We start from the raw sequence: 25,270 nt of genomic DNA on the forward strand, positions 1-25,270 counted from the left end.
CTCAGCCCTACAGCGTCTGTTATTCTACGGAGAGAGATCAGGACCTTGTTCCCTCTTGTTTTGTGATGAAAATGCATCAAGGTTGATTTGGCATGCCAACCTTGGAAAAATCAACTGCAGGCCTAGACTCATTTGTCGCAACTGCTGATGTCCATCTCAGGAAGGAAGTCATGAATAGTAGTACCCTTCGTAAAGATACACAGTGCAGACTTCAGTCGTAAGTGGAGCACTTTGAACTGATAGAGCTGCCCTGCCACTGAAAAGTAGAGGTACTGCCTATGATTTTGGTATTTAGTGACATAAAGTATGCATTCATATAGATCGATAGAGGCAAGGTATTCTTCTTCCTGGAGCATTAGAAAGATTCCTGGAGGTTTATGTTCACAAGCACTGCTTTGTGAGAAATTTCTTCAGGTCTCTGAGGTTCAGTATTGACCGGACGGTCCGGTCTTATTCAGGAAGAAACTAGAATAAATTCCCTGATCTCTTTTGCACAGCTTCTATTGCTCATTTCAATAACAAAAGACTTCCCTGTTGTAGCTCATGCAGGCGTAAATTATGTTTGCTAGGTGGAAAAGAAGGTAGTTTCTGCACAAATTCTAGTATGCGCTCAGTTGGCACCAAATGATTGTAGTATGAATTCTATCTTGGAGCAAAAAGGGAAATTCTCTCCCACATCCCCCGCCCGACTCGGTAAAGTTTGGATTGTGGAGGGCAGAGGGGAGAAGCCTGGAAAGGTCTAGCTCCCTTTTGGTTGTCCTGCTAATGTTTTTGAGATGTTCCATTCCTTCTCTCAGATGTCTTTCTGCAGTTTTGTCAGTGACCTTTGAAAGATAAATATCCTTGGTCATAGCTCCCTTATCAATAGGGATAATGAGGTATGACTTGACCTCGATATTGGGTGAAACTCTCTCTAAACCTATAGGACTGAATGGAACCATGATAAGAAGTTGAAGCGGGACATCTATATTATAAGGCTCACTGGGGACGTGTTTTGCAAGGTATTGTCTCCATGCTTGACACATAGGGTCTGCTCATATCTAAGATTTATGCATGAACCTTTTGAAAAAAAGATGTAGTGTGGAGCAATCCCTGTAGCTGGAACACCAAAGCTCCTGCCAGTTGGTGAAATCCTATGTTAGAGACACCCATAGCTGCGTCAGTGAAATTCGCACCCTCTTTCAATATAACTTTGGCTTCCCCTCATTTGGCTTATTGTATTAAAACAGTGAGATATAATGCTACATTTGGAATTACAATGCGCAAGGATGGCTAAAGCATTGGTGACCTTGTTGGAGGTTTCTGCCATCAAACTGATTCTACAGCCTAGGTTATCTGTAGCTTGAGGTACTGTAGCTTGAGCAATGCCTGATTTTTGGACTGCCTTTAAGCAGGTGCTGCAAAAACGGAAAAGGATTTGTGGCACCCCGATAAGCAGGCTAGTGCAGACTCCGGGGTGCAGCAACGTTTCTCCAAGTGAGGCACCACTGCAAGCATCATAATCAATTTGAGGGTCTTGACCATACAAAGTACAAAACTGGAAACAACATTGTTGTTGTTTGTGGCTGATCTTTAAAGTCATAAAGAGGGCACTGCTGCTTCCATGAAACCATGAGGAGGTTGAACTTTTTAGCTACCCTCTAACAGGGAATGGAAATAGGTGATTCAGAGTAGATTCTGATTGGGTAGGCATCTTGTGGCATTCCTGTAGCATTCTCCTACTCCTCTTCATGCCATCTGCCATAACCTTCTTCTCTATCTGGGAGTTCACCTTCTTCCTCTATATCTGAGAACTTGTCAAAATCTGACGAATCGTCTTCTCCCACGTCACTAGGCACTGGTGGAGCAAGACGTGGGACTGAAACAGGTGTCTATGAGTGTAGAGGTGGGACCTTGGGCTTTGTCTGTGATGGAGGAGGTGGGGGATGTAGAGGTGGTGACGATGCATGTGGGGGAGTGGCTGGTGCTGATGGTCGAGGAAGTGGTTGAGACAAAAGATGGACAGGCTGTAGTTGAGGAAGAAGCTTTTAAGAGGTGTCCACATTTGCTGCAGAATGGCAGTAATGCACTGGTTACTTGCTTTATCTAGAGCTTCTTATAGTAGTGACATGAGCCATAGTGGCTGTAAACCCTTGGAAGCAATTGAGCTGCAAATGATTGAGGCTGGTATTCGCTCTTATGATATCCTTCCCCAAAAGTCACTCTTGCACGCTGTATCTGAAACCTACTCTTGTTCACTGCTGACCTCTACTAATTCCGAATCCAAACATTTTGAAGGTAGCTGGGCTGAAACCTTCTCAGGAGAATACACAAAGGCAAGTATGTCCAATATTAATGTGGCCATTGTCGCCAAGGCGGTCAATGGCATCAGTGAATGTACAATGTTCTGCATCGACATGAGGATGGTACATCAAGTGAACAATCGATATTGACAAGGGTTTGCTCATCGACAGTGCTGTCATTGTCCAGAGTGCTGTTGTCATTGATGATGGTCTGGTAGTCTTCAGTGCTGCCTCGCTCACAATGGTCTGGTCATTGCTGGTGCCTGCAATGACGACAGAACCTTCTTCAATGAGGGAGAGTTTGCTGTTGATGCTTAAACAGGTAAATCTGACAGGGTTTCTAGAGAGCAGGCTTTAAGCAATATTGTTCACTGCGGATGACATTTGACCTTCTTTGAAAGGGTGTATGAGTAGAATGCAAGAATTTTCATTGCAAAGCGGCTGCAGACACTTTTTTTTAGTGCTGGACATTTCTGCGTTGTACACATGGAAGTGCCTAGGGAGGCACTTTCCAAGGAATCATCGCTAGAGGCAACAACATCCCCTTCGGAATAGGTATTTTCTTTGTTTTCTTCAATTAAAGTGCTAACCTCCTCATCCTGTCTCAGACGTTTTGAGAGAAATTTCAAAGAAATGTCACATTTAGATGCCTTGTGCACAGGATAAAGATAGCATATACACTAGTCCTGAGGATCATCAGTGTAAATCTTCTTTAGGCCATAGACCGAGATGGGCTTGAAGACAGACATCTTCTCCCTTCTCATCATAGTGAAAGCTGGTGAAAGTTAACTGTCCCTCTGGGCCAGTGATGAGATAGAAATCACAGAAGTTCCCCAATAATAACTTACAGTTTGATGAGAAGCTTAGGACAGAGCTGGCTGAAGTCTACAGGGAATGAACCAAGGGTTGAGAAATAACTACTTTAGGGTCAAACACGGGTTAGTGAAGAGCTACGCTCACACATGACGTGTAGTAGAAAAACTTAAGTAATAGTGGCCTTTAAGGTGAGGAGAGTTCAGTGCCTCCACCTCACTGTCTGAATTTGGGTACTTTCAAATGAGATGGAAGTGTGCGAAACCAACACTAAAATTGAGGCCTATGGCACTTTTAATTCGGTTACTGCTATCTAAGTTTTCCGTGCATTCCAGCCTGATGATTTTGAAATGATTTAAGCATATGAATATATGAAAGAGTCAATGCTGGAGAACTGTTTATTCACTCAGGCTGGTCATAACTCCCCATGCACTAGTGCAATGGGCTCCGGTTAATACATACTTAGTACTGGTTCTCTGCGCCTCATGCTTGTCAAAATGAATATGCTTCATATGTGAGCTTGGTTTGAAAACTGTTCCAGTCATTGCCTGCAAATTCTCATCTAGTTTATTTCATCTGAACCATGTATTCGACTTTCAAGAAGAGGAAAGTTTGCACTACTCCCAGCTAATACCGAGTTTGGGCAAAGGCTAAAGTGCTGGAGAAGGAACTGCCGTTAGCCCAATCTACTCTGACACCGAGCGGAGATGTTGAAGTTGACACCTTAGCCATGGACTTGAAGCTCCTGGAGTTAGCAAAATAAGTAACTCCAAAAAAGTGTTATGTTCAACTGAGACGTCCTCCATCTGCTCCTTGGTTCACCACTGAGTTGTCTGATGCTAGGAAATAGTGTGAAAAATTGTAAAGGCGATGGAGACAACAGTATTCTTTGGAGGACAGGGAGAAATATAGGCAAGCACTGACGCAGTTTCATTGTCTATTAGGCAGACTCAAGCCACCTATTTTTCGAAGCAAATATTTTCAGCAGGAAGTAATTCTGGTGCTATCTATTAATACTGTTAAGCACTTTCTCCAACCTGCGTCCCTCGTACAGCCTATCACTGGATCGTCAAACTAGTTCAAGAATCTCTTGAATTTTCATGGACAAAACCTTTAAAATTGTGTCTAATTTGGAATGAAACCCAGTGTCTATCAATGAAGATTATATCAACAGGCTCCAGGCTGGTAGTCACAAATAAGTAATGTGAATTTGCACAGATGTCATCGGCGGATTCGGAATAAGCTATTTTGCTGTGTAAATCGGGTTCACCCGACTGCAGATGTTGTCCTCGGTAGTTAAATTGCTCAATCCCATGTTTAATTATTTATCTAATCTATGGATTCAATCCGCGAGGACAGAGGCCAGGCTAATTCCTCGGATATAAACAAATCATTTGCAGACAGAACTCAACTGTCCAATTTTAGGCCATTGTCTTTGCTGCCGGCGGAGGCAAAAATGCATGAAAAGCTAATAAACTTTCAGCTTTCGGGCTATTTAGATCAAGGCAATCTAATACATTCGTGACAATCTGGTTTGAGAGCACGACATAGTATGGGGACTGCCCTGGTAGAAGTGGTGGATTCAATCAAATTGGCACTGGATCAGGCAAACAGGTTGTCCTGGTCCTCCCGGAATTCATTGTTTGCTTCTAATACAATGTCTCATATTATTCTGCTACAGCGCCTAGAGGACATAGGTGTTGCCAGTTCAGCCCTGGCGTGGCTCTGTTCTTTTTCTGAGAACAGTAGTTAAGCAGTCTGGATAGGGTCTCATTTCTCTGATTCTAAAGTACTTAAGTTTGGTGTGCCACAGGGCTCGGTGTGCAGCCCAACCCTTTTTTGATATCTATATGGCTCCCTTGGACCCTCTGGTGAAATCTTTTGGGGTCAGAATTAGGTAATAATCGGACGATATCCAGCTTGCCTTCTCGGTGGATAAGAATACTTCTGAGGAAACTTGTGCCTTTAGGAACTGTTTGGCAGCCGTTTTAAAATGAATGTGGGGCAGTAATCCCCAATGGAACAGCAGAAAAACTAAAATTCTGTTTGGGTCTACATCGCAAAGTTGGGGTTCGAATTGCTGGCCAGAAGGGACGGTAGACATGCCCTTTCTCATTGCCTTGAAGCTGAACTTAGGGGCTGAGATTGATTTGAATCTATTGATGCGCGTGTAGATCTCTGCACTAGTGGGCTCATGCTTCATCATACTAAGATCTGTAAAACATTTTTTGCACCTGCTCCCTTTTTAGGTGCAGAGGATTGCAATTTGTGGAGTAATCACATCACGTTTAGATTATACTAAAATGTTTCATCTCTTGGAGACTGACTATTTGCTTGAGAGACTGCAGGTGGTTCCAAATGCTGCAGTTAGGTAACTTTTAAAGGTTCTTCAACGTGTGTTTATTCTCCCACCCCCCCCATCTGAAGGCTCTCCAATGGCTACCCGACATTGAGATCATTCAGTTTAATGACTTACTTGACTATAGCACAGAAGTTTTTTCAATACATGGCAGAACTATGAGCTACTACAGCACATTATATGCCAAGTAGATCTTTTCGTTCATTAGAAGTCTGTCTATTGCAGGTCCTCAGGATTAGACACAGGAAGTGGGGTGGGGTGTCATTTACCTATCTGGCAACCCACCCTTGGAATCAGCTCCCTCTGCACATTCTGAAAATTAGGTGTAAGAACCTATTCAGAAAAGGACTCAGAACCTGGCTATGTAATCTGGCTTTTTGAGTCGAATTCTCTGTGGTTGGGGCAACATGGCAGTCTTCTTAGCGCTAGGATACTCTTCTGTAGTGCTTTATAAATTGTTTGATTGATTCATTGATCTTTCACGAAAGGCTGGGATTGCAAAATTAACAGCATTAAACTAGGTGGTCTCTTGGAAAGTTTTAGATGAGAGAACCCTGACTTGGATGGTGAAGTTTTCTTGTGTGAGTGAGTCTTGTGTAATATTTCTAGAAGAACTAAAACTACAACTTGGTCAGTTCTTTCTTCTTTTCTAGAGCATTCAAAGCTTTCCGTGGTGAATTGTCAAAAGCAGGGTGCTCCAACCCTTTGTGGGCAATGTGCAACATTCGTGTACCAATTTAAATGTTGTGCAACATCAGATCCACAACAGAACATAACTGCATAATGTGCTCATAACATATAAATAATGCACACATATTAGTAGTAAGGTACAGTATTTTGAAGGACATGTATTGGCTTATTGTGCCTTCAAAACAGAATATTGTCCAGTGACGGTGACCATAATTTGATTGACTTGTAAAGACTATACCATACCATCCTTTTTGGTGTTCTGTGCTTGAAATATTAGAAATATAACAGCAAATTCAAATTTGTAGGATGTAAGACAAATTTACACCAGGGGCTAAGCACATTTGCAAACTTCCACAATGCCCATGTCCACTAGCAGCCTCCGCTGTGTTCGAATTAGAACGTAATCTACATTTAAGAGACGAGGGCAAAATGTCAAATGTAGTTTTGTCAGTTGCAGGACATTAACTTTGAATTATGTGCGAAAATACTTTGGTGCACATTTCCACAACTTATCTAGATGCAACACACATGATGGACTGTGCTTCTACTGGTGCCTTAAATATTATCTAGCATGAATATCATAGGTTCTTGGACAATCGGGTCTTTGTGCTTCTGCCATAAGATCATCAAGCAAACGAGAGTACGGGGAGTAGCTGCACAGAGCAGACCCAAGCAGGACCGTCTATTCAGCGTCCCCGTCAAAAGGAGAGAAAAGCTTGCTCCTTAGCACTGATACAAACATGGATGTCAGCATCATCTAGTGAGCAATGTTTTTAAGTGCTGTGGGCAACATGTTCCATCTACTCTGAGCAGGTGGGCCCTGCTAAAAGCAGTAACACCTTCATCCAGGTTTGGAGCACATGCCCCAAGAGGTGCCTTTGCTTAAAAGGCAGTCCCCTTTGTGGGCATACTAGAAGATATGGGGAGAGGAGTTGGCCTAATGGCTAGGGCGGTCGACCTCAAATCTGGGGAACTGGGTTCGAGTTTCGGCAAGAGACGCTGAACATCCTGCGATTCTGGGCAAATCACGTAATCTCCCCGTGCCTAACAAAAATGAATGCGTCCTCCGGTAACGCAACTGGTGCTATGTAAAGCGCTCTGATACCAGATTCGGGTCAAGTTTGCGCTACATAAAACTCCGTTTAAAGAAAAAAAAAAGATATCCTTAGAGCAGCAGTCTGGTCAAGGGATTTATTAGAGCCTAGAACATGAGAGTTAATATATTACAGGGAATAAGTCTTTTAAAAGCGTAATCCTCATCTCCAGTCTTGAATGCAAATGTTAATGGTTATTGTGGCAAGAAGTTACTATTCTACTAAGTACAGAGCTTACAGACAAGGGTATTAGGCACTTCAAATATTAAACCTGCTGATTTCCCATTGGAAAGTCTGCTACAGCAGAGATTTGTATGAACACTGTGATCCAATGGAGCATCGTCTACCAATGGAACCGCATGATGATTTGATGCTAAGATTGTTTGTGGACGTTCATACCACAAAAGGCCAGCAAACTGGGTTTGGCAGCACTTGGACCTTTTACAATGTTACAGTATTGGGACATCTCGTATTCGCCTGCGTCCTTGGTTTGTATTGTATGCATCTTGTGTCTTGCTGGATCACATCAAATCAGAATAATTATGCAGTAACAGACGAGTTATTTTGATGTTAAACTATCGTGGTTCATATTTTATTTTAATTGTACTTATTACGGATCTCTCTACTTTTGACTTTACACAGTTACCGTTCTATCTAGTTCACACCAATGTGAACCTGATTTTGGGGCCTGAATAAAGACGACCTATATGAAATGGCAAGCCTCAAATCCTACATGTGAAAGAAAAACTTTAACAAGCAACTCGCACTCCACAGGTTGTACTAATCACCTCCTACATGTGGCATACTTCTATCACTATATGTACCCAGAAGAAATATTAAAATGGAAGATACATGCAACTTACACGCTCTCATAATTGGCAAAAGTCCATATGTTAAGAGGATATTCAAAAATCTTAAAACAGATAAAATAATAAATAGGTCATAAATCTGAAGTCTTAATCAACACATATCCATTTACCCCTCCAAAGTTGAAACAATAAAAACGTTTGGGCTTGGGTGAATAGTGATGATAGAGCCCTGTGTAATAATACATTCTTATTGCTACATTAGATGAAATACAAAACACTGATAGATTTAACAGAAACCAAAAGCCACAGAACAAGAGAATATGTTTGCACTCAACGTCTTTAAATTTGCAAGAATGCAAAAGTGCGAAGGACATTTAAATATATATTTTTCCGGTAATGTTAAAGAAACAGTGAATACGAATGACCACACAAAGGACTTTTCCATGTCACTAAAAAATGATTTTGTCGAATTCCACAACATACAGCTAAAGCGTTAAAAGATACATTTAATATTCTATAAATATCACTGTTTTCAGTACTTGGCATAGGGTGGGACGAGATAACAGTTAAACCTATACATGGGGTATTGGATGCTGAGAACAGTAATGTGTCATTCTAGGCAAAATAGGTCCAGGTCTCTATTGAGTACTGTGTTAAGTACATATATTTTTGCTGCAGGACTGAATCAGTTTTAATGCTCAATTACGCAAGATGTGCTCTTTAGGGTCACAGTGGGTGAGAATCCTTTAGGCTTGGATATGCTAAACTGTTCTAGTTGACTTGCTGGATGGGATGGCTCGTGGTGCATTATCAGCTCATGTGAAAATTATTGCTGGGTCGACCTGTGTAGTCGGGTAATTGAACGTCTTCACTGCTCGCTTGGCAAACGTTACTAAGGCTTTCAATGAGCTTCTCTGAGCTACAACGTCTCAAAGATGCTCTTGATGGGAAGGTGGGTGGCAGGTTTCCTTTGTCTACATCCATGACAAAGCAAAGGGCATAGGTGAGTGTGATTTCCTGGTCCAGGTTTTAAACTGCAAGGTAAGTGCATGATGTCATTGACAATGGGGCAGGGCACTAGTGGTATGCAAAGCAATATTAACTGGACCAAATTTCCACACACAATCAGGCTGAGAAAGTACAATTGCTGATAAGATAAGTTAATTATTTACAATCACCAGTGATCTTTCCAAGACACAAGAAAAGCCCTGTTCAACCTCGCAGCTCCGCAAAAGCTTTCAAGATTTAATTAAAACTAAAGAACATAAGAGAGAAAAAAAATAGTAAATAAATATTGTAGACTCTAGTCATCCATTCGAATTCAATCTCTTCATTGACAGCCTCAAGACCATGAAGACAGAAGTATTGAAGAAAGTGGCAGACAATATTAAATACTTACCCATAACAGGGAAACTCTGCTCCTATTCAAACATCAAAAACTTTTTCGAACACTAGCTTAAAGAGCTTAACACATCCTTTACAGAGGGAAGGATGTATAGAGATTCGAAAGAGTGTAAAACCACTTCTGAAGAAACCAAAGGAACATCGTGATCTCTTAGTGGTCTACAGATGGATTATACCTACTTAGCACAATTTAGAGAAAGGAAATCACAATACAGTTGCAGTGATACAAGGAAAAATCATCTAATCCTTGGCCATCAAACAGGATGCAGATCTATCTTATTCAAGACACACGAGCAGCACTCATCATGCAAGAACAAGTCCCTGGAAAAGATAAGTTGGACCATAACATTCATTTAAACAGACAAATAATTGGCTGCAATGAAAAGGACAGAACCTTACTGTGACCATTCATTCCTTCACTACTGAATCAACTAATAAGAAGAATGATAATATTTCACATTATCAGGTGAATCCTCAGATAGAAAGCCACATGCAAACCTCCAATAGAATTAGCGTCACAGATCTTCTAGATCACATCCAATACTTAATGGGGGTAGATCACAAAGGAAATTCTATTACTGACAGACTAGAAAGGTAAGCAATTCCTAGTCTGAAAAGTAAGAAACCTAGGCGTAATTGGGTGTTTGAACCAACATTTAATGCTGTTGCAAAACATTCGCTATGTACCGCCAACTCCAAGTTGGTGGTAACCAATTCGCAAATGGGAAGGAGTTCTCAAGGGACCCCTTCCCCTTTGTGAATGTTGGTGGAAACATTTTTTAAGTGCAGGCAGTGGTCCCATGGACTAATAACTACTCTGGAAAAATGAAAAGGAAACAATGTATTTTTATTTTTGAAACTGATCCCGTTTATCCTTCAAGAAAAACGGGCTGCATTTAAAATTGGTTTATTAAAAAGTTATCAGACATGGTGGTCTGCTGACCCCAGCAGACCACCATCCCTGTGATTTTAGCGACTGCCAATGGGTCACAAACCGAGACCTACCTATGAATATTAATGAGGTAGGTCTATTTGTGACCCACTGGGAATCGCAAAATGTGTCAAAGACACATTGGTACATGGGTGTCTGCATTTGCCAAATAGAGAATAGCACACATTTGCTATTTGGTAATCGTAAAGACAAAACAATTGTACATCTGGACCGAAGTGAAAAAGGTCAGATCACTGGTCCTGGATGACTGCAACACAGTCCACATGGGCTTCTACTGAAGAAGCTCACTTACAGGATTTCAGTGGAACAGGACTAAGAGGCAAGATTATGCCTCAACTGGAAGAGACACAAACACAATAAACCTGCCCTAAAATCTAACAGTAGAAGACCATGTAACTTGTTTTTTTAGCACCTGCAGCTCTGTCTTCTTTTTGTGTTTTAAAGTCAGAAAATAGTTTAGATTCCTCCTTCTGGTTGTTTAGACTGTTCATGACCCCCTCTTTCAAGTTTCTTTCCTTCCAACGACAGAAAAGAAAGGGGACAACTCATATCAGTGTACCGATGTGGTTCTCTAATCTTATCCCTATCACTGAGACCATAATCACCCTTGTTGGATTCCGGCCGTGGAAGAGATCCAGCCCTTATTTTATTTCTCCCACAGCCTCTTTGCTGTCCTTGAAACTCTTTCTGTTTTTCAGACTGTGGCTGTGTTCGGTCTTTACATGTGCCCTCTTTTTCGCTCATGCTCTTAATCTGTGGTTTCGAAGCTTTTAAACCTTGGCTATCCCAGTCCACTGTTGTCTATGTTTCAGCAATGATATTAGGTAATTTGCGTTCCCCGTCTTGCACTGGGGAAGCTGTAAGCCTGAGGTATATGACCAGGTGTGCCACTTCACTGCAGACATTACCCAGAATAATGGAGGAAACTGTTGCAAAATCCCCAATCAGTTTCATCCCTTAATCTAGGGCTGGTGCTGCTCCATATTCTTGCTAAACCTGCTGTACAACAACTGGTAATACTCCTAGGGATGGTATCTCGTGTGTGGGAGTATACAAGCATGTGAAAATACTTCACCATATTGCACATTCCTCAATGGGTGGCAACAGACCTAATGTCTAATTATCTTCAGGTGTAGTCTGCAGATTCACTGCTTCTTACTGATCAGTTTTTTGCGCAATCCAGAAAATTAATTTATCATGAGCAAAGGGCTTCTTACCCATGATTGCATTAATTGTGTGTGGACTGATGGCTTCCCCTGCAGCCTGTCCTGCTGCTAGTGCAAAATCTCTTGGTTGAATTCCACTTAATGTTCTGTAGATCTATTGTCTCAGTTTCCTGTAAATGTAAATTGCTTTGTTTATTACTGCTACTATCCCTTGAACTGTGAGATTAGCTGGCGTTGGATATGGTGTTAAACCATGTAGGTTCGTCATTGATTAAGGGTTCTATCCTGACATGTCTGTGCATGTGTGGAAGGCGTTTTCATGTTCCTGGTACGTTAATGATATTTCTACCTGCTCATAGATTCTATAAGCTACTGGTACTGCTGCTTAACTATACTCATGAAAATAAGTAGAGACTGCATCAACTGCTAGGAAAGTTACCCATAAATAAAATACTTAATTCGGTAGTCCTTCATTTGCCCATACTATGAATGTCACATCACCCCCAGTGTTGGCTAAACCATACGCTTGCACGTGTTGTGCTACAGCTTCCCTGTAATTCAGTCCAATCACCACTACTGGTGTAACTGCCATTTCTAAGTTTTACAAATGGATTAAAGTTATGATTCAAATTTAAAAAATGAAACATTTCAGGGTTCTTCATTTCAAAAGTCAAGCTTTAAAAATCAACAGACCAATAGGTTCTACCTATTACTCTGAAGGAGAGAATAATTATATATTGCCACGGATGTCTCAGTATAATAGTAATAATAATTCTTTTGAACGTACTACATTCATAACTAATAAGGGTCTCCGATCTAATTGTGCTTATCGACGGCTGGGCACCATGTCAATCAAAAAAGACGCTTGGCTTAATTTCCAAAAGTAAGATAAAATAAAATTCTAATAGTTTTGTACAATTCTCAACGTGTTCTGAGATAAAGGCAAAATCGGGCCCAGCGCATCTCAAAAATTAACTGACATCAACTAATACACAGATGATCTTCTTCAAAGCTCTGGAAATCCATCATTGAGAACATAACAAAGGTACTTATTTTTCACACAGATCATCAACACTAAGCATACATAATCCTTTCAGCATTGATACCAGCCACTAAAAGCGTGGCTAATGTTTATATTGCAGCTTTTCCCTAGACGCTCATATCTTCCTAGGGTTGTGTAGCCTGAATGTCCTGGATCTCGTTCCTGAAAGAAAGGCAAAAAACTGAACTGTGTCCAGATTGGCTTTGATGAAGGGGAGTGTCTGAGAAAGAGTCAGGGGTCACTTCAGCATGTTGATAATGAACCCAAAGGATGGCAGCAAGTTTGCTGTGGTCTGGAGGTGGTTGATGACTGCCTGAGGTGAGCCCACCTTCAACAGCCAGTTGTCGAGGTAGGGTGAACTGACACCCCAGACCTCCGAAGGTGTGCTGCCACACCATCGCTTTTGTGAACACCCGAAAAGTGGTGGTGAGAGCAAAGAGGAAGGAGCACAGAAAATTGAAAATGCTCCAGTCCAGCCATGATCCACAGGCAGCGCCAATGTGCCGGCAGGACAGGTATATGAAAATAGGCATCCTGCAGGTCCAACAACAGCATCCAGTCTCCAGATTAGAGGGCAGACTAGACTTGGGTGAGGGTGAGCATTTTTTATTTATTCTGCGGAAGAAAGGCATTGAGAGGGTGCAGATCTCGAATAGGCTGAAGATCTCAATCTTTCTTGGGCACTAGAAAGTAGCGGGAGTAAAGGCTTAATCCTTCTTCTGGCACTCTTCTTAACAGCCCCTTTTGCAAAAAGGACATGCACGTCCTGCTGCAAAATTGAGAGATGATTCTGTCAGTCACAGGGAGGATCACATGGGGCAGGGTAAGGTATATCCATTGCAGACAATTTGCAGGACTCGCTTGTCAGACATGATCGTTTGCCAACACAGAATTGGTGGATTCTGCATCCAACCAAGTGGCTATAGCCCTGCAAAGGCACACTAAAGAGGTTTGGCAAGTGAGGCTGTGTGTGTGTGTGTGTGGAGGGAGGGGGTGTAGGACTGAGCGGCGCGCGAACGTTGGCTGCTTTTTTGGTAGGCACTTTGGCCTCTCCCACGAAGCTGCCACCACAAAGGGAACAGTAAAATTGATGCAACTGGAGAGACTGGGCAGAGTGGACCAGAGAACAAGCAATAGCCCTAATCTCCTTGAAGCATTCAAGGGCAGAGTTAGCCATGTCCCCAAACAGTAGAGTCCCATCAAATGGCATGTCCATGAGGGAAGACTAGACATCACTTGAGAACCCAGTTGAACGAAAACACGCATGGTGACGAATGGCAACACTGGTGCCTATGGCTCGCCCAACGTAGTCAGTGGTATCCAAGCCACAAATAATTGTAACTCAGTTGGGAGAACCCCCAACTCCCAAGACCGCCATCAAAAACCTGGGAATCTGGCTAGACGGAAATGTAAGTATGGAGAACCAAGCAAAGAAACTCTCAGACAAATGTTTCGGTTTACTCAATATGCTTCAAACAATTCTCCCTATCTTACCTGAACAATCCCGCAGAACTGTGGTCCAAGCATTAATTATGTCACAGCTGGATTACGGGAATTCTTTGTATCGAATACGTAATTAACCGGCTGCAGGTAGTACAGAATGCCGCAGCAAGGACCTTGCTCCAAATCCCGAGACAGCAGTCAGCCAGGGCAGCCCTGAAGACACTTCACTGGCTTCCAGTCCAGGCTAGGATCAAATTTAAGGCAGTCTGTATCGCCCACAGAGCCATGAATGATAGAGGACCTGCTTTAATAAAAAAAACTGGTCACTCACTATACCCCAAGTAAGGCCCTAAGGTACTCAGTGGATCCTCTCATGCAACAGGGCAGAATAAAAAGAGCAAGATGGGGAGGAAGATCTTTCATGCACCTGGTTCCCAAAATGTGGAACTCACTAGCCAGGGATATGTGCATGTTAACCAATGAATTAGCTTTCAGGAAAAGACTCAAAACATTGCTCTTTCCCTAAAACTCCTGTCTTCAGGCAGCCTGACCTAGTCCAATGTTATGTTTTCTCCTAGCGCTGGGAAGCCTAAGGGCAGCTACGCACTTTACAAATCCATAAACATAAACTTAGCCGCATCACGACAACCTTGAATCGAACTGGGCGCAGGTCTTCCGGTACACAAGGGAGGACCTGTGCCACCGAGTCCCATGAGCGTAACAGGCCAACAAACCGGAGGCGTTGATCGATCTCTGGGCCAAACTAGCTGATGAGAATAGACTTTTTCCAAAGCTGTGCATTTGCGGTCTGCAGCATTCTAATTCGCGAACAGGACGTGGCAGACCGGGATGGTGCAGCAAAATAATTTACTCTTGCTTATTTGATCATGAGACTTGAACAGACATGTGTACCTTTGACTGAGAAGGAACATGCACTACTCTTCAAATGACTAAATAGTTATTCAAAACAAATAAGTGGATCGTGGACAGCTTTTGGAGGACATATGGAAGTACGCAACAAAACGTGAAGGACGTCACTAGTTGCTTAGTTTGCTCTGTACAAGGAATTGGATTTTTGATACAAGAGTTGCGGTGCCCTGAAGAAGCCCTTGTGTAGGGCGAAATGTGTTGGCTGCATCGTTTGTTAATAATCAAGTGTAATAAGAAGAGAAAAAAGGAATAATAAAATTACAAATTTGTTTATCAAAATTGAGAACTATGGATTAAGTTGTATTTTATTTGGATAATGGACTGATACTTTAACCAAGTTGAAATAATTGGTAGTACCCCTAACACTTTTAAAGGCACCACCAGGATCGAAAAATATTAAAAGCCCTCACAGAGCATTATGGGGCACTCCCGGCTTAGGAGCAGAGAATAATAAATGAGCGGCTCTGGCCGCTCATTTATTTTTCCTTTCCCTTTTTAAAGTAAAATGTTTGGGTTGTCCCAGGTCCTACCAAAGCACCCACAGGGTGATGAATTACTCAGGGCTGCAGGGGAAGCCCCAATACTCCCTCTGACCTACCAGCTTCTCAGCCTGCACTCATTGTGAAGTACGACTGGAGCCTGCAACATTTAGTTTTATGTGTACCAAGGTCCCACCAGTGGCACCTAAAATGTTTGGAGCCACGGGGGGCCGATGGCCCCTTCGGTCCTGCTGACTTCCCTGCTAGCGCACATCTCAGGTACCAGCAAGAACAGGCTTTGCTCCTCCTGGCTGGGAGCAGCTTTTCTGTCTGCTCCCGCCGCGCGTTGGGAAACCTATGTTCACTGCCTGCAAGAACATGGGCAGAGAGTTGAAGTTCTTCTTACCCGTGCTCTTCTAGGCAGGGAACTGCAGTGTCCAATGAAATAAGGTTTCCGGGACACCGTTGGTAGTTGGGCATTGAAGGATAGGGTCCCTGGCCTGTAGGATAGCTCGGGTTGGGGAGCCCCACACCCTTCTGCCCCCAAAACATGCTTTGACTCTAGTGTATGAAGTGCCTGGGTCCCCAAGGTTCCTTAGGGAGAGGAGGCCCCGTGCCTACATTTCCAAAAAAGAAAAAACAGCCCCAGGAAATGCAGTCTCTAGGGTCCTTCCATGTCTACCACGCCCCTCCTCCCTAAAACGCTTAGGCCTTGGGGAAGGAAATCTATGGGGCCTTTTCGTGGCTTGGGAGGGGGGGGCTGCACTTCTCCCTCCCCGCAAACATGCCTCAGCCCTGGGGGATGCGGTGCCCAGGACAATAAAAATAGCTCGGGAGAGGGGCCACAAGCTCCCCTCCCATTTAATATAAAATGGCCCACTCGAAGGGCTCAAAATAGAAAAGGGTAGGAGACCATGTTTTTTTTTCTGTTTAGCCCTGGATCTGTGTATACTCGGCAGATCCACTGTACTGCTGGAAAAAAAATGTTTTGACCCCAAAAACCTGTTCGTTTTTTCTCCAGGACACGGGTCTGAGTGCCCGAGTATTAAAATGGCTTGTTAATGTTGTGGCAGCCAATCAAATCTTATCTTGTGATCTATCTGGTCTGCTGATCCTCCGTGGCTTGAAATATACATAAGATGTGAACCATAATGTCTCAAAAAGTACTGAACGGATTTACACCAATCACAAAACGCACACTTTCTCGCTCAAAATCTAGCTTTCTGCCAAATATGGTGTAATTTCATTCAGCTGTTTTGGCTGTAGCAATGGATCACCTGCAATTTCCAGGTTTAAGCTCAGGTACATTTGTTGGGAAAGTTTCACAAAGATTCATCAAATATGCCTAACAAAAAAACATTTCTGATGGAAACGTGGTCCTGACAATACACAACCAGCGGTGACCACCACCAGGTAATATATAAAGGAAGCACCAGGTTTTACTGAGTTTCTATTTGAATTTGATTGACAGCAGTTTTAAGTAAGAAAATTAATTGGCGCTCTTAGTATCACAGTACCACCTGCTTGTGAATATCAAATGTGTCTGCCATTTTTATGTGGTCCTTCCTTAAGGAAGTGGGTGTATTCATTAATACAAATGTATCTGTTTGTAGTGAGATCTTTATGAAAAACACATACATTTTATGCAATCTGTGGTAAGGATTTCACAGACGTGCTTGTGCTGATCTCAAGTTGTTGAGAGCGCAAAATGTAGCTCTGACATAGTGCAAACTGATGTAACGAGTGTGAAGTTGGTATTGATTTGGATCAAGTTTTCAATATGAACATAGCGTTCTTTGTACATGCCTGTGGCTAAATGTGTCTGCGGTCAGGAATCGAAGAACATCTTAAAGGTAAGTTGTGTGGACCTATATGCGCCTTATGAAGAAACTGTGATAGTTATTAGAAAATACAAAACCTATGCAAATTGGGTGAAAGTCCAAGGAGTAGAAGGTAAGCTATGTGTTTAAAGACAGAGATTAAGGTGGCTGTAGGTTTTAACTTTTTTTGAATATTAAATAAAATGATTAGGATCAAATGGTTATTACTCTGATGAATTGAGAGTAGTCTGGTTCCAACTTCTGTATGTTTCTGCTCTCCAGAAGATTTCAGGTTCCCAGGAGGATGGCTGTTTCCACATTTTGGGGTTGGGTGGGAAGGAGCTTTAGTGTATTGCTTTTATTGGACTATACTTACCTTGGGCTTGCGTCTGTTCACCAAGTATGGATTGAACAGAGATTTTTGCCTTGGCCTTACATCGGCTGATCAGTCACAGTCAAGTTTGTCAAGGGATTGGTCAGCAGTACTGAAACAGAATTCAGTGGTTACTTTCTGACTCCCTCGGAATTCAGCTGGTTGCAGGTGGTGTGGCCATCGGATTATTTCTGACAATCTACAAATGCGAGAGCAGTAGGGATGGGGTAGACGTGTGTAGTGTCAGTAGGGTAAATCTAGAATATAAGATATCATTGGGGAAGCGCAATAAAAAATGGCCAGAAGGTTTTCATTTGGAAAATAGTTTTCATTAGGAATGCAGGTGAGATATAAAATGTAAGTTCTAATTTGGAGGAAGTACATTTAAAATTGCAGTGTGTTATTTAAATTTAACCAAATTTTGACTGAGGCTTGTACATGGAATTTGAGGTTTTAAGTAGGAGCGTGGGTTATACTATGGAATGCAGGCTGTAAATTGAAATGCCATAGATCTGTTTTGAATACGGATTGTACTTTAGAATAGGATTTATTGGGCTCCCCTGGGCAATTCAGCTGTCCTTCAAGACTTCTTTTAATAGACCACAAAGAATAATGCATAAGTCTCACAGTCTTCATTAAGTTTCCATGGACCTTAAATTACTAACAAACTGAGCTCCAGGACTAAATAATGAGATGCTACAATAGGTCTAATGAATTATGCTAGCACATTAATTCTAAAAAAAGCCAAAGTGCTGTTCTACATGATAAAATCAGGAAGTCATAGAATAGAAAACCATTTGATCACATACGTATATGCATATAGAACTGTTGTCCTTCCCAGAAAGTCCCGGTAGGTATGCTGGGTAGCAATGCTTTGGTTAGAAGGTAGCTTATATATGCATTGTGCCCTCTACCTTAAAATGGCAAGTGAGTTTGTTTTAACTTAAGGATATACATGAGACAAAAAAAATCGAAATATAAAAGGCATGCATGGTAATGTTTAAAATAGAATACGTTGTGAAAAATTGTATAACACAAATGATGGTAATAACACATGCACACACCAACCTTCTGGTAATTAAACATTAACTAATCACATTTATAAATAATTAGTTTTGAGTAGAGTTAAATATATAAATATATAGGTCTTTTAATATTGCTAATTTACATGCATACTTGTATTTCATCATAAATACCAGAAATACAGATGCTAGACTCACACAGTTTTGAAATTGAACACATTGTGCTGCCAATGATACATGTTCGTATTGCAATATGCGAGGTAACTGTGATGATGAGAAGGAGACACATTTTGTAGTCTTCATGTTAACTACTGTCATTCTTCCTACTGGCTTAAAGTTTCTACACAAGCATCCAAGTTTAAAGGTGTAGATACCGGAACGAACATGATAAAATGTGAATTTGAAGAAAATATTTAAAACAAAAAGGTTGTAGACAAGGAATGTTTATTGCAAACAAAAAAAGACAGACAATGATTGGAGGCACAGCACATAAAGCTAGAAAGGTAAAACCAGCTTACATTCTGCCCTAATGGCAGCACAGTTTATAGGGACAGAAGGTCGTCGTGCCGCTTGCCGTAACCGCAGTGTATTTTTGCAGACCTGTCGTGCAAGTTTTGTTAAGTTTGTCGTATGAAGAAAGAAAGCCTGGCGGGCCTTTACTGCCGACTTTGGACTGCCAGTGTTCCGGATTGGCATCCCTTGGGTTGCCTGCCGTGACATATGGCCTCGAACGCGGGACTCCTGTAATAAAAAAACAGTTGTTGATTTCAATAAAAGCAAATCAAATTTATACTACAACTTTTACATTTTTTTCTAAACCAGTTTTTGTGAGTAATTTTTAAAGACGTGTTTTATTAATGTCCTCTAAATAAATACATAAATAGTTACATAGAATATTTGAAGGAAGAATATAAAGGAAAGCATACTCGGTCACCCCTGACTATATTTCATGCATGGCCCCTGCAGCACTGGATGCTGTGCTAAAGAATATCAAATGGTACTGCAATCAAGGGTGAAGCAAGGGACAGGACAAGACTATGGGGTGCCGGTCCATGATGGGCGCCTCCCACATCCTGCTTGCTGGGCGCCTATCATGGAACGGGTTGGAGGACACTGAATAAAAATGAACTGCTTGAATTGACCTTGAAAATACCATCAATTCATGAACATATTTGGACACAAAATAACTAACACACAGTAGGTGCCAATTATGAGTTTCTAGTAATTACAGTTTGTAAATTAATGTAATTTATTTATTAAGCATTTTAGCACAAGCAGTTTCTGAGGTGAGCCAGGCAGCGCCGATTTTGTAGCTGCAGACTATGGTTTATTTTTGTTACTAAATGTGAGGGAGGAAACCAGGGCACAAGTTCTAAAAAAAGAAGTAGGGGGACTAACCTAGTTAGGCAGTATGTAAGGGACATCATGGCGAGGAACATCATGGCGAGGAACATCATGGCGCGCAACATCATGGCGCGCAACATCATGGGGCACATCACAGGAATTGACATTATAGAAAGTGGCATCACAAGCCACGACTTTACAGGAAGTGGCATCCAAAGAAGTGACATCGGATCTAAAGCCCTCATATATATGTTTAGCAGGTCTAACTTTTTTTTGGGGTGGAGATTTATATAGCGCAAACTAGACCCGAAGGTTTCAGAGCTATTTACATGAGCACCGGTTACATTACAAACGGGCACATTCATTTTGTTAGGCATTTGTCCAGAATCACAGAATGTTGAGCTTTCCTGCCGAGACTCAAACCCGTTTCCCCAGCTCCAAGGCTGACCACCCTAGCCGTTCGGTCACATTCTCTCCCCAAATCATGTGTACTTTGAGCGGATTGCGAGGATAATAGCACAGTGAGCTATGGAAGATATGTGACTTCTACACCTTGCAACCCCCCAGTTTTATGCCACACATCCTTTACATTCATTTACAAACATATAATCTATTGTACATGTAATATGCACGTGTTGATGTAAAGCACTTTGATACCCTGCATTGGAAAGAGTAGGGCTATACAAGAAAAAATAGTGGTACTTAAATTATTTCAACGCCTCCTCAGGGGGGAAGTAAACTCTATATTAATGCAACCGGTTTTGTTGTAAATACTGGGAAAGACCAACACATCTGACATTCTTAAAGTGCATGCATATCTCCTAAACAGGGACTGTACAAAGTGAAAAGCTGCCTCTCTTAAGTACCTGTGAAGTGCTAACAAAGGGTGAGCCTTTGTTTCCCCTCCGCTTCGCTTGCACCAGGTGTGATGCTCCTGACTGCTCCCAGCCAGAACCTTTTTGTCATTCAACGCACGTTCATGCATAGTATTTGTTTTCCACACTTCCTGGGGAGGGGTGATTATTTCTCAATGGTATGAAGTTGCTTTTGGGTCAGAATTTTCTCATAGATTCAACGCCTTTTTTATGTTTCACAATATTAGAAAAAAAGTGATGCAACCACAATGTTCTTATGGATTTAAACATTATTGTTTCCAATTCCAATTCATTGGCTTTGAAGGTAGGCACAAAAGAAGTTCCCTTTTGTAATACCTGGAGTTCAAATGGTGTGAGAATTAATTTGGAACTGTTGATGGACAAGCTTTCGTTTAGCCTCTGGTTGCTACCCCTCTCTCGGATTGTGTGCATACAGCATCTGGTTGGCTAGTTGTTTGCAGTGGGGCTGATCAATGAAAAAGAAGGTCCAGATGTCTCAGTTGCGAGTTCCACAGATGTCTTTGTCTCAAGATTGTCTGAATTTGTTGTTGATCTATATTTATCTGGACAATCGCCCTTTGCTGTGTACTTTAAACAGGTTACTCATCTGATGTTGACAAATTACTCTTTGGTCTCTGTGTTGTCTGTCTCATTTGTCTTTTACATGCGCACACCTCTGCCCAATTACAGACTTCACCCAGTTTATAATCAATGGTGTTCCGTTTGAATTTGAGAGTTTTTCTTATATTGATTTCAAGGGCATATTTATCCAATTGTATATAGATGTCATTAAGTATAGTATGCCATTCATCCTTCCGTTACTTGTACTATATCTTTATTAAGATCTTCTAGAATTTTCGGTAACTCCTCTATGATAAGCAGTATCAAGTCCAGAGAACATTTATTTAATGCATGCCATTATTCTACAAAGCATTGATTATTCTTACACAGAGTAGGTTATAGCGATATGAGTAATCTCTTAGGAATGAGTCTGGCCTTGAGAGCACAGGGGAGCACGGGATGGCGCAGCTATTTCTTAATGATAGAAACTAAGGAATTAAGTGGTTACACACTTGGAAGTTAGTCATACGGTGGAAACGAAACACTAAAAAAATGAATGATTCATGAAACCTGGAACTTATTGGTTATTAAGACGGATGAAATGAAACTACGATAATATTGATTAATAGTAAGAGTGGAGACTTGTGGTATTCTTTATGTGCATATGGTGTTTAACTTTGAATCACTCATAAGCAGAGGGTGATACCCACGAGCACACTAACCCATGGAAATTTGATTATCCATTTATAACCTGGAGTACATTGATGAGTAAGAAGGTTTTCTTCTATTGTTTTAATGTGGTTTACACATGCAAGCATCACACTACCTAGAAGCATTAGCTCATACAACCCGACGTACTGGCTTTGCCAATGCTTAATCACTAGATCATTATTCAATGAGTGAATAATTTCCTTAACTAATAAAAACCATTAAAGACACTGTACATAGAATATAAACAAAATAAATAAGAGTTAAGCTGTCGCTAATCATGTTACAATCACAAATAGCCTATACATTTTTGCTGTGAATGCCCAATCCAGATTCTACTTTTATGCATTAATACACATATAAAAATGCCAAGTTAATCAGACATGTACTCTCTTGACTAAAACACTCTCTAACTAAAACCAAAGTGTGCTAAGGAGGCAAACAGACAACACAATACAGAAATTAAGGAATTTGATCAATACCAATAATCAAATAGACAGTTCATGTCGGTCCTGAATACACCATGTTGTTAGTCAGTTACACAACTATTAAAGAAAACAGAATCCATAAACATTAGCTGTAAAAGTGATAATTTTATCTATCACTTAAAAAAAAAAAAACTAGACCTGTGCAATTTAAAACTGCGGCTTACAGCCTCAAGCATTTTTTAACTAACTGCCAAGCACAGAAATATGGTTTTAATAAAAGGTTCGGTTTTTCCTCAAAAGCTAGGACAGCCACATAACATATGTGTCAAACGTTCAAATACTGCAGTCTTCCCTAGTCTGGCCAGTGACCTCCAACCACAGATCTTGATGGCATCTCAGCAGAGAATGGTATTGTATGTTATATGGCTTCCTTGCTGGCTTTGCACCCCGGTTAGGAGCACAAATAACTGGGGTATAGGTAAAGGTGTACTCTTATAGGTTGACACTGTTGTGAGAAGCTGGCCTGGTATATGATGTCCACTAATGTTAGTAGGCACATTGCACCAGTCCAGACAACTCTTATGGTGATTTAAGAGGTCTCAGACAACCTTAGAAAGCTATCCAATTGGTAGCCGTGGAGAGCAGCCTTCAGGCTTAGTTTTGAAGTTGTGTAAAGCAGCTTGTTTCACCAGAATGCAATCTTATAGTATAGAATAAATAAAAAAGAAACCATACAAGGTATTTATAAAAATATGAATTTATTATATAATACTCTCTAGTACGTTCCAATATCTCCCACACAGAGATAAACACAAAGCACACAATACTATAGCAAAGAAATGACAGTAAATAGCACTAATACACAGTTGGCCCCGGGGGTGGGGGGGGGACAAAACCATATACTAAAAAAGTGGTATAAGAACCACGACCCGAGTCAGGACAATGTCGAAAGGTTGGGGACCCAAGGAACCACCCAAGGTAAGTAGACAGGGACCCCATGGAGGGCGTGTGCAGTGTGAACACGACCGCGGGCTCAGTACAACTATGTGTAAGTTGCGGATGGATTTTTAAACGTTAAGGACCCTTCCTAGTGGACCCTGAAGAAACCCCGTGGAAGACAGAAGGTTGGAGAGCCACCCCACCAGTGGATACCGTGGTACCTAAGTTACCTATCCCATGGAAGCAGGGTGCATAGGTATGAAGTGGTGTTGGAAACTGCCGTCAAACTCAATGGAGGACTTCAGGAAAGTGCCGCTGCTGGAAGAGGAGAAAGTGTCTGTGGGAATCCAAACGTGGATTCTTGACAAAGAGTACCTGAAAACAGAGGGGACAGAGTCTGGGTCTCTTGAGAGTGACCAGGGGCTCGGTAGATGAATGCCCACCGATGTCTGGTGTTTCAGGATAGATGTCGATGACCTTGACTCTGCAGCTGTGGGGACCAGGAGATGCTAAGGATGACCAGGGAGCCGGATACGAGCTGTCCCACGAAGGATGTCGAGGGCTGAGGGGTCGGTGTCCGTCGGGAACATCAACAAGCCTTGGCAAAAGAAACCCACACAGGAAGTCAAGAAGTTGCAGGAACAGGCCCAGCGAGGTCGAGGAGACTCACCACAAGCAGGGGAGTTGGGGCAAATCCAGAGCAATCAGGGGAGCGCAAAGAAGACATACTTGACCCTCCACAGGACCCACAGATCGAAGACACTAGAGTCACAGGAGGACCTCGTGTAGCTTTACAAAACAGGCCAGGGTGAAGATCTTTGCAGGAGAAGTTGCCAGAGGTTGGGGTTAATTGGAGCCCTATACACTTGCTGCAGAATTGCCAACAAGCATTTGCACTTGCAAACGTACTCGGTACACAGGGTTTCGGGTATTGCAGTCCCCATGAGGGATTCTGGCCTCAAACGGAGTGAGAGGGCAGCACTGGCTTCGCAGCACGTAGAAACCCACCTCGTGTTGTTGAACCCTTCGGAGTCTGTAGGAGCTCGGGATCAGTAGACTGGTCAGCAGTCTTGCAGTGCCTGCGAATGCAGGGGAGTGACTCCTTCACTCCAAGGGAGACTATCTTCAGGTGTATTGGATGCTCCACAGGCACTACACGGATCCTGTATGGTGCACAGGCACAGACGAGGCAGCAGACTGAAAGGGAGACGAAGTCAGGCCCAAACAAGTCCAGCGAAGTCCTGAGTGCCCAGATGGTAAAAGTGCAGTGGTTTCAGTTTGAATCTTGTCGACAAAGAATCTAGGGACCTACACCCAGGTAAGCCCTTAAGTACCCTAAGGAAAGAGTTGGGAAGATTCAGGGGACCCTCCTAGGGGAAGGTATGGACAGGGGGGAAGTCACTCCCATGTCCTTTGTCCAGCATTGCGCCAGAGAGGGAGCCAACAGCTCCCAGGACTGGTTTGAACTGGACTATGCACAGAGACACCAAATGTGCCCCTCATGCAGACATTCAGGCACTGGCAAGCCCACTCACCCAGCCCTAATAAACTAAATCCTGTCTGGGAGGTGGTCACACCTCCCTGTGACAGGATGCATATTGTCCTTCCTTCCCCAGCTCGAGCTTGGCTCAGCAGCAGGAGGGCAAAAATGTGTCTCTGGTCAGCAGCAACCATTTTGTGCTGTCCTGGACTAGAAGGCTGGCACCGGGAACACACAGCCTAACGGAGGGCTCTCCC

General features: G+C 42.2%; 1 protein-coding gene across 3 annotated transcripts in view; it reads right to left on the reverse strand.

Annotated features, from left to right (window-relative positions):
* Window positions 1-25,270, reverse strand: part of MTA3 (metastasis associated 1 family member 3) — a 988,675-nt gene that overhangs the window by 417,856 nt on the left and 545,549 nt on the right. For all 3 annotated transcript variants that reach the window (XM_085612803.1, XM_085612804.1, XM_085612805.1), the window contains exon 14: window positions 19,197-19,419. In XM_085612803.1, coding sequence (XP_085468929.1) covers window positions 19,197-19,419 — 223 coding nt within the window. The remainder of the gene's footprint in view (window positions 1-19,196; window positions 19,420-25,270) is intronic.

The sequence above is a fragment of the Triturus cristatus genome, chromosome 6, assembly GCF_964204655.1.
Source record: "Triturus cristatus chromosome 6, aTriCri1.1, whole genome shotgun sequence".
NCBI lineage: Eukaryota > Metazoa > Chordata > Amphibia > Caudata > Salamandridae > Triturus > Triturus cristatus.